The sequence below is a fragment of the Vombatus ursinus genome, unplaced genomic scaffold, assembly GCF_900497805.2.
Source record: "Vombatus ursinus unplaced genomic scaffold, bare-nosed wombat genome assembly UNPS02014799.1, whole genome shotgun sequence".
NCBI classification, from domain to species: Eukaryota; Metazoa; Chordata; class Mammalia; order Diprotodontia; family Vombatidae; genus Vombatus; species Vombatus ursinus.
In genome coordinates, this window is record NW_020954577.1 from 54842765 (window position 1) to 54852324 (window position 9560).

Here is a 9560-nt window from a genome sequence, read left to right on the forward strand (position 1 = left end):
AATTTTTTCCCTCATTTGTCCCCTCCTCTTCTTTCTCTTACTTGTCACTTCTCTCTTCCCTCTTTCTTTTCTCTCTCGTATCTCACTTTCTCAATCTCTTTTCTCTCTCTCATCTCTTATTTTTTCTCTTTCTCCTCTCCTTCTTTCCTCTTCAAAAAGTATATGTTCATTTAACCCAACAACAAAGAAAAGCAATTTTTATTGTTCTTTTCTATGCCATTGACTAAATGGTGAACTCCAGGGGACACTTTTCTTTCCTAGGCTCTGAAGGTCCCTGGTCTGCCTGGCCTCAGTGGCACTGTGTGGTCGTGGACCGTTTTACTTCTCGGGGTTCCCTAGTCCTGATTGACCAGCCCATCGTTCCAGTGGGACTGTCATTTCCGGCCCAAGCAATTTTTCAAATGCTAACTGTATCTTCCCTCTGCACCCCTCCCCACCTTCCTGCACTCTAAGTAAACCTCGCCAGGCGCTCTCTTCACATGTGGGCTCCGACAAGTCCCCCCCAGTCGCCCCTTGCTCGTTTGTAATTAAACGCAATTCCCAAAGTAACATTTATCTTCCCCAAACTGCGATTGCAATTGTCAACCGTCTGGAGGAGACGCCGGGTAATCTGGGAGCTTTAGCTTCTCCAGTCAAAGAACAGAATGAAAAGAAATCGATAGTGTGGAGGATCAGAATTTAGTAGTTTTTAACTCTGCATGTTAGCAGGCAGCAAGTTAGAGATAACGTCCCCTACCCCCACCACAACACTGATATACACGTATTCTAAGCAAGCCCAAAGAGCAGGACTCTGGAAAGCTGTCTGATCCCTTGCGTCCCTGGACCTTTCACTCCCCGGCTTTCTCTGTACACCATAAGCTCCTCTCTCTCTCTCTCTCTCTCTCTCTCTCTCTCTCTCTCTCTCTCTCTCTCACACACACACACACACACACACACACACACACACACACACACACACACACGCGCGATCTCGGCAAGATGCACACAGCTCTCTCCCTACTCATTCCTGCCTGTTTCAGAAATGGACGTGATGAGTTGGGGGAAGATAAAGCTTAATTGTCCTACATGGACATTCCCTTATGCACCCGGGCACACCAGGAGTTTGTCTCCTTACAGAATCACCGTGAGCCCAGCTCTCTGCCACACGCACAGAGTGACTGACGTGTTTACTCAGATACCCGCAAAACAGGGAGCTCTCTTGCCCCTGTTTCTCCTTAGCACACACAGAGGAACAAATCCCCACACAGAGCAGAAGAGAGTCGCGTGCTAAGCTTATCTATCGCCCTGCCACACCTACTTACAGACTGCGTTGGGGCGATGTAGAATTTCTCTCCCGAAGGGGGAAAGTCTCACTTGAGTCCTAGTTTGCCAAGAGGGAATATACCACAGCTAGAATTACTGCCCTTTATAGGCAAGAAGGTCAAGGGCATTGCCAAAGTCTCCTAGTATGGGATCCAGGAGCTCGGATGTTTTCAAGAGTTTGCCGGGCTGAAGGGACAGTTGGGGGAAGGGGAGGTGGAACGCGAAACCAAGGGGAAAACAAAACAAAACAAAACAAAACAAAAATTGTCTTATCCCGTCACAGCAGGGGGCTGCCTCTTAGAGCAAAAATCAGTCACCTAGTATCAGCTAAGGGAAGATCCACTAGAGTTTCCTGGGTCATTCCAGAGCAGTGACCTGCCTGCCACCTGCCGCCCTGTAAATCTCACTTCTCAGCCCACCGAGATTCCTGCCTGTCCCTCCAATTCACCAATGACCTGGACATAAAGAAGCAATGTCCCCAAACTACCTTAAGGTGGGAGTCAGAGACCCCACTCAGAGGGGGCACCACACCAGGCAAACCTTCACCATCTGTCAGAAGAAGAACTGCTTCCTAGCTGGTTTGTGTCGTGGGTGGCGGTGGCAGAGAAGGGACCCCCCAGAAAGAAAAACCCCACAACCAACCCAAAAACACTCCTTCCTCCTGCTGCTCTGCGAGCTTCAGGCCGCCAGGGGCTAGGATGATTGCGGGCCCGGTCAGCTTTCATCTATCCCTGGGCTGCTGCCTGGTGAGAGGGAGAGTGGGCCAAGACCAGAGGCCGCAGTGAGATGGAAGCCACAGGTACAGACTAGAGACCTCTTTGGATTTTCCCAGGGAAGAAGAGCAGAAGAGAAACTGACCTTGGGGCTCAAACTTGCGAGCTTTGGAAGGAAAAGCTAATACAGAAGACCCTCCCCCTCCCCCACGCCACGTCCTCATTCCGAGTTCCTTTCCCCAGCTGCATTGTGTTCAACCTTGCCCCTCCCCTCCTCTTCCCTTCCTTAGTCCCCCACAAGGTTTATTTAGCAGCAAATCGGTTCAAAACCCGTGAATCCCCCAGTGCTGTGACTAGGAGAAGCAAGCTCCCCCCACCCTTTGCCCTCCACGGAGGAGAAAGCCATTCATCCAAGGCTAAAACTTCTTTGGAAAGGGGAAAAAAAAAAGGTGGGAAAGCTTCATGTCTGTCTCTGGGCTTTTTCCCGTTTCTTGGGCCTTTCTTGAGCAAGGGAGGGTGCTACAAAACAGCCCCGCTGGCTCAGTTCCTGTACACTCCTGAGAGCACACACAGTCACGCACGCAGCCAGCCACACACAATCACACACAGTCTCATACACGCACGCCTCCCTGCGAGGCGTGTGCCCCTTCGCTTTACATCCAGTTTATACCTCGCGCCGAGAACAGCTGGACGTATTAACACCTACCCTCGGATATGTAGACACCTTTAGGAGCCCGAGGAAACCGCGAGAGAATTTGGACGCTTCGAAGAGAAGTTGCTACTAATTGTACTTAGTGGTTTCCAGTGACTTTATTTCCATGTGGGTCTGTATACATTTTTCCAGACTAACTGCACAGCAATAACATTCTTCCCTCCCCAGCCCGCAAGGGCTTCCCCTTCCACCCCACCCCCCAGCTTTTCTGCCTCTATGTTCTTACGGGCTTCTAGGAGACCCCAGGGCGTCCGCTCGGACCCCGGATCCACGTGAGGATCGGGCTCAGCCCGCAGCCAGCTTGCTTTCCTACTCCCCCTCGCAGGGAGGTTTCTGCTGTCTATTGTCGCAGCAAGGTGTTTGGTAGACTTGAGCAGGTTGTTCCCAGGATGTAAATTAGGCCCCCAAAGCTGTTGTCCAAATCGAAGAAACAGAGAGATTAATCTGGGAGCCGATCCATCATCGCCTGTAATAAAGGGAACGACATGGATGAGACAGATGATATGATTAAGGAGCTGTGGTCGTTTTAATTAACTTTTTGCTGTCCTGTAATGATCAAACCGGTCAACAGACCCGGTCAATAAGCATGTTAATATCAAACAAATAAAACCAGGGATGATTAAAAACCTCCTGGTTTATTAAATTTGAAATTCAAATGAAATTTATGCTACCGATGCATACAGAATGCTAATAGATTTTTTTTTTTAAAAGCTTCATTGAGAGTGGATCCCACAGGTTTACAAGAAGAGGCACCAACATCCATCTAGCCCCAGTACATTAAACTTCATGGGGGTTGGGGGCAGAGAAAAGAAGAAAAAAAAACAACTTTTAATTAATTTCAGAATATCTGGACTATATTTGTTCTCCCCTCCCCCCTCCAAATTTGCCGGTTTTCTTGCTAGAATAAACTCTGTAGACTTAGTTATGGGTAATATCGTGCAGGTGAACAGCGGAATAGGGCCCAGGTGGCCCAAGAGTTCTCTGCTCACTTTTACCACCCGGCCCCTCCCCTGCCCAGAAGGCCCAGCATACAATGGCTTACAGAAGTTCCCTTCCGTGGAGCATTCAGTCAAGATCTGGTCATTCCTCCAGGGTTCAGGGAACAGTCTCAGGCTCATTGCTGGCTGTCTCAGTGGCATCAGAAGCAGAGAGGCTTCTCTGACTGAATAAGTCCAGTTTTACAAGTGTTCACAGAGTTTTATTATTTCCTTTGCCTTTTCTATAAAGCCTGAGATAGGTTTCCACAATACATATATGGTTAATTTTTTGTTGTTGTGGGGATACAGAGGGTGGAGAAAGGGAGGAGAGAAATTTGTCATCTTTGTTTCTGGTCACAAAAATATCTCATTTGATTTTTAAAATAATGGCACTCCGGAAAGACAGTCACACACTTTGAGACTCCAGAGTGAGAAATTCTGAAAAGCTGCAGATGGGAATATTCAACGTATTCCTTAATACACATAATTACATCGTGCTCTAGTAGTGGGTACAAAATACTTATCAAAAACAAACTTGTTAAAACTTCTGATTTCAGAGTAACAGGGGCTCAAAATTGTCATCACCAACTGCGAGTTCTTTGCATGCGAGAGACAGCCCACATCCAAATCTCTCTTTCCTCTGAGTTCCAGATCTGAAGTTTTACTTACTAGCTTAGCTTCGGTTCCAAGAAGACAGGAGGACAAAAAGATAAACTTAATAAGTATTCATACAAAGGGCGTCTCCCCTCCCCACCCCTTCAGTGGATAATACTATTGATCGGAATTAAACCCGAAATTCCAGCAATTGTGCGTTAGGTCCGTAAAATGAATATCATTACAGAAGGAGACCAAAGCAATGGAGTTAATTCTTTTTTATTTGTTAAACGGAGTTCCCTCCTTCCCCCACCCCTTCCTCCTTCTGGGTTGGCCTGTCACGCCTTCTCAACAGGCTAAAATCATTCAGAGCGGCTCGCGGAGAGAGAGAGAGCAACACGACATTTATGGTAAGCGTCAGCCTTCAGAGAAAGAAAGCAGTTCATTAATTTACTTCACACTCGCTCCAAAGTATAAGCTTCTTCGTCTCTCCCCCCACCCCCCGTGATCAATAGATATGATGGACAGTCGATATCCCAGCACCGTAGAAAAAAAAAAGGGGGGGGGTCAAAAAACTCGTTCCAACCGACGTCCAGGTCGGCTTGGCTCCATGGGACGCACCAGAGCCCCCCAGCTTGAGAGTGGAGCTCAGGAAAGCCCGGGAGAGGCAGGAAGGCAGGAAGGCTCCACGAAGCCGGGTTACTGTAGGAGGGGAGTTTAACAGCTAATTTTCCAAAAATCCAAAAAACCGTGCCCCAGCCCTGATTCCATGGTCAAATCTGGCTTCTTAGAGCCCTGGGAGCCACTTCCAAACGCTGGGATTTCTGCTGAAACATGGCGTCTGAGGTGCAGGAGTTTGCTTTGGGGGTGAACTGTTTGTTGGTTCCGAAGGGTGCTGTCTCTTTGCTGTGGCAGGGAAATTGGGATGACATCTCTGAGGAAGGGTCATCATTGAATAAATGGCTTCCCCCGGAGAGGGTTTGAGACCAGGGAAATGGGGCTTACAGCTGGGGGAAGGACGTAGGGTGGGGAGAAGAGGGGAGGGAAAGAAAGAGAGGGAATAAAAAAGTTGTCTTCCCCCAAAGGAGAATGGAGTTATGTGTTAGAGATTTCTTTCAGTTTCCCTTCTCCCTTCCTCCCACAGTCCAGCAGCAGATTTCCCTACACCGGGGAAAATCAATCTCATCACCCCCCCCCCCCAAATCTCTATCTAATGCCTTTTGTATTGAAATGTACGCTGCATTAGTAACTGGGCAAACAATGCCCCTCCCGCTTGAAGGAAACTTAAATTTCCAAACCCTTACAGACATACCATCGCGGGGGGCGGGGGAGGCCAAAGGATCAGATGCAAAAGGAGCTAGGCCACCTCTTATAAACCCTCCCCCACCTCGGTCCTGCTGGAGGGGAGTGGAACTAAGGAGCTCCTTCAAAGAAAGTGACAGCCCATCGTGGGGTTAACCCCAGCACCTAGCTTTTAGGTAACAAGGGGTGAGGGTGGAGGATAGAAGCTGGGTTTAGGTAACGTCTTTTATTATTTGCCCAGCCTCCCTTAACTTTGCAATCTGTTTCACTTGCTTGTAAAATCTGACTCTGTGTGTGTGTGTGTGTGTGTGTGTGTGTGTGTTTGTGCACGCGCGCGCGGGCGCGAGCTCACGTAGTGGCAGTGCGGCTCCCCTCTGCAATCTTTGTGGCACACACACACACACACACACACACACACACACTCATACACACACACTCAGTCTCTCTCCCCTCTTCTCTTGGAGAATACAAACTGGCCGCTGGGGCTGCTGCTGCTGCTGCTGCTGCTGCGGCTGCCTGCGCCCGCTCCCGGGCGTCTAGCTCGCTCCGCTGGTTTGGGGCTGGCGCTGGGGCTGGGGCTGGGGCTGGTGACCTCACGCAGCAGCGTGTCTGAGCGGCCCGGCGGCGCCGCAGATTGGCTGGCCGAGGCTCAGCGGTACTTCAAAGCCGCGGAGAGGGCTACAATTGTGCTGGAAGGGGCGGACCAGATCATTGTATTGCACACCTCTAAAAAAAACACTGCCTCTGATTTATCAATATATAAAAGATCCTCTGAGAGGAGGAGGAGGAGGAGGGCACTTTGGTGGGATGGCAACTTCACTACTAGGGGTGAGTTTAAGGGTTTTCTCTTGCTGGTTTAATTAGTTTCTTTCTCTCGCCGATTGGAGGGGGCTAAAATAGCCCCGGCCAGGACAGGGGCTATCAGTCTCTCTATTGAGATTTTTTTTTTTCTTAAGTACAAGTGAGTTTGGAGAAAAGAAAAAGGGGGAAGGGAGGGGGGGGGCAGAGTCACTCTTTTTGAGCTCAGGAAAAGGTTCTAAGGGCATTTATACGAGCCACCTCCCAGAGCCTGGCTGCGGCTGTCCGGGGAGAAGGGCTAGTCCAGCCTATCTTCCATGTGACTATTTCAGGGGGGAAAGAAAGAAACACAGCTTTAAAGCTTTTGCTCCCGGGCACTTGGCAGCAGCGGCCCCCCTCCCCCTTAAAATTCCGCAGCCCGCCCGCCGCATCCTGCAGGTACGTGGAACCCGCCTAGGTGTTTTTTTTTTTTTTTTTTTAATTGTTGTCGGTGTGATTTCAAATAACAATAACCACCATGACAAAGAGGGAGAGCAAGCGGACTCCAGACGTCCGACCTTTCTTGGCTGAGAGAAACTAACAAGGATCAGTTTCTGGGGACTGGAAGTCGGTAGGGAACCTCGAGATGGATGGATGGCCAGGGAAAGATACTCGAATGCCGCTTTAAACACACACACACACACGCACACCCAGACACACGCAAACCGATCTAATCCAACGATTTTTACGGATTTCTTTTCAGCCAAGATCCCCGTCTTTCTGTTCTTCTTCTTCCCGCATTTCTGCCCCCCACCCCCACCCCAGTCGAAAGTATCTGTTCTGGGCCTTGTGTGTGCGAGTGTGTCGGTTTTCAGGAAGGCTGCTTGTCAAAGTCTCCCTCGGAGTGAATGCCTCTCACTCCAGACGCCCAGCAAACTTCTCCCCCCGTCTCCCTAGATTAGAAAGTCAGCCAGGTTCCCGGGCTGTTGGTGGGTGTGAAAGGTGAGCTGATAGAGGCTCGCTGCGGGGAGAAATGGGGGTGCAGTGTGTATGTGTGTGTGAAGTCTTGGAGGATGCCGGGGAACTGATGCACTTTTTCTCCTATTCCATCCCGTTTTATCCCATCCTCATGCCCTTCCCCGCCCCCACCTTCCTTCCCCTGCCCTCGTCTCCTCTTTTCTTTCCCGCAGGAAGAACCGAGGTTGGGATCCACGCCTCTAGCCATGCTCGCTGCTACCTGTAACAAGATCGGCAGCCCCAGTCCGTCGCCCTCCTCCCTCTCGGACAGCGCGTCCTCCTTCGGAAAAGGCTTCCACCCTTGGAAACGCACTTCCAGTTCCTCGTCTGGCAGCTGTAACGTGGTGGGCTCCAGCCTTTCGGGCTTTGGGGTGTCGGGGTCCTCCCGGACCGGGGGCTCGTCCTCAGCGGCTGCAGCCGCAGCGGCGGCAGCGGCGGCCGCTGCGGCTCTCGTGTCGGACTCGTTCAGCTGCGGCGGCTCGCCGGGCTCCAGCGCCTTCTCGCTCACCTCCAGCAGCGCGGCTGCCGCGGCCGCCGCCGCCGCAGCGGCCGCCTCGGGCTCGCCCTTCGCCAACGACTACTCAGTGTTCCAGGCCCCCGGCGTGTCGGGAGGCGCCGGGGGCGGCGGCGGTGGCGGCGGCGGTGGCGGCGGCGGCGGCGGCGGGGGCGGTTCGTCCGCGGCGGCACACAGCCAGGACGGCTCGCATCAGCCAGTGTTCCTGTCCAAGGTGCACACGTCTGTGGACGGCCTGCAGGGAATCTACCCGCGCGTCGGAATGGCTCATCCGTACGAGTCGTGGTTCAAGCCCTCGCACCCTGGCCTGGGCGCTGCTGGGGACGTGGGCGCGGCGGGCGCCGCCTCCAGCTGGTGGGACGTGGGAGCCGGCTGGATCGACGTGCAGAATCCCAACGGGGCGGCCGCGCTGCCCGGTTCGCTGCACCCGGCTGCGGGGGGGCTGCAGGGCTCGCTGCACTCGCCGCTGGGCGGCTACAACTCGGACTACTCGGGCCTGGGCCACTCGGCCTTCAGCAGCGGCGCCTCGACGCACCTGCTCAGCCCGGCGGGGCAGCACCTGATGGACGGCTTCAAGCCGGTCCTCCCCGGGTCTTACCCAGACTCGGCCCCGTCGCCGCTGGCCGGCGCCGGCGGCTCCATGCTGGGCGGTGGCGGGCCGTCGGCGCCCCTGGGGGGCTCCCCGCGCTCGTCTGCCCGCCGCTACTCTGGCCGCGCCACCTGCGACTGCCCCAACTGCCAGGAGGCTGAGCGGTTGGGCCCGGCCGGTGCCAGTCTTCGGCGCAAGGGCCTGCACAGCTGCCACATCCCGGGCTGTGGCAAGGTGTACGGCAAGACGTCGCACCTGAAGGCGCACCTGCGCTGGCACACGGGCGAGCGGCCGTTCGTGTGCAACTGGCTCTTCTGCGGCAAGAGGTTCACGCGCTCCGACGAGCTGCAGCGGCACCTGCGGACCCACACGGGCGAGAAGCGCTTCGCCTGCCCCGTCTGCAACAAGCGCTTCATGCGCAGCGACCACCTCAGCAAGCATGTCAAGACCCACAGCGGCGGCGGCGGCGGCGGCGGCGGCGCAGGCTCGGCGGGCTCTGGCAGCGGCGGCAAGAAGGGCAGCGACACCGACAGCGAGCACAGCGCAGCCGGGAGCCCGCCGTGTCATTCTCCGGAGCTGCTGCAGCCCCCGGAGCCGGGCCACCGCAGCGGGCTGGAGTGAACCCGGGCGCCCCCGGTCCCTGGCCGACCACCTTGGGCCCCTGCGGCCCGCCCCCGGGGCCCGGACGGCCAGGCCGGGAGCTCTGCTGCCTGCCCACCTGCGCCCCGAGGCGCTTGGGGACGGCAGCCGCTTTGGGGTCTCCCTTTTCTCCCTGTGACACTTAACTTTGTAAAGGGGACGTGGACGTGTAAGTAACTTGTATCGCTTTTTTGGACACTTTTTCCTCCCACCCCTTCTTTCCTTCCTTCCTTCCTTCCTTCCTTCCTTCCTTCCTTCCTTCCTTCCTTCCTTCCTTCCTTCCTTCCTTCCTTCGCTCCCTCCTTCCCTCCCTCCTTCCTTCCCTCCTTCCCTCCTTCCCTCCTTCCCTCCTTCCTTCCTTCCTTCCTTCCTTCCTTCCCTCCCTCCTTCCTTCCCTCCTTCCCTCCTTCCTTCCTTCCTTCCT

At 54.0% G+C, this 9560-nt stretch overlaps 1 protein-coding gene across 1 annotated transcript; it reads left to right on the forward strand.

Annotated features, from left to right (window-relative positions):
- The first annotated feature begins 6407 nt into the window (after nucleotides 1-6407).
- LOC114050398 (transcription factor Sp8) lies at nucleotides 6408-9118 on the forward strand. Its single transcript, XM_027872027.1, has 2 exons — nucleotides 6408-6428; nucleotides 7568-9118. The coding sequence occupies exons 1-2, from the start codon at nucleotides 6408-6410 to the stop codon at nucleotides 9116-9118; spliced, it is 1572 nt and encodes a 523-aa protein (XP_027727828.1).
- The last annotated feature ends 442 nt before the right edge of the window (nucleotides 9119-9560 follow it).

Bases quoted from the DNA above. Each gene is read 5' to 3' on its own strand.
- LOC114050398 (XM_027872027.1), top strand. From the start codon at position 6,408: ATGGCAACTTCACTACTAGGG. The intron at 6,429-7,567 runs GTGAGTTTAAGG...TCTTTCCCGCAG, and splicing joins TGGCAACTTCACTACTAGGG to GAAGAACCGAGGTTGGGATC.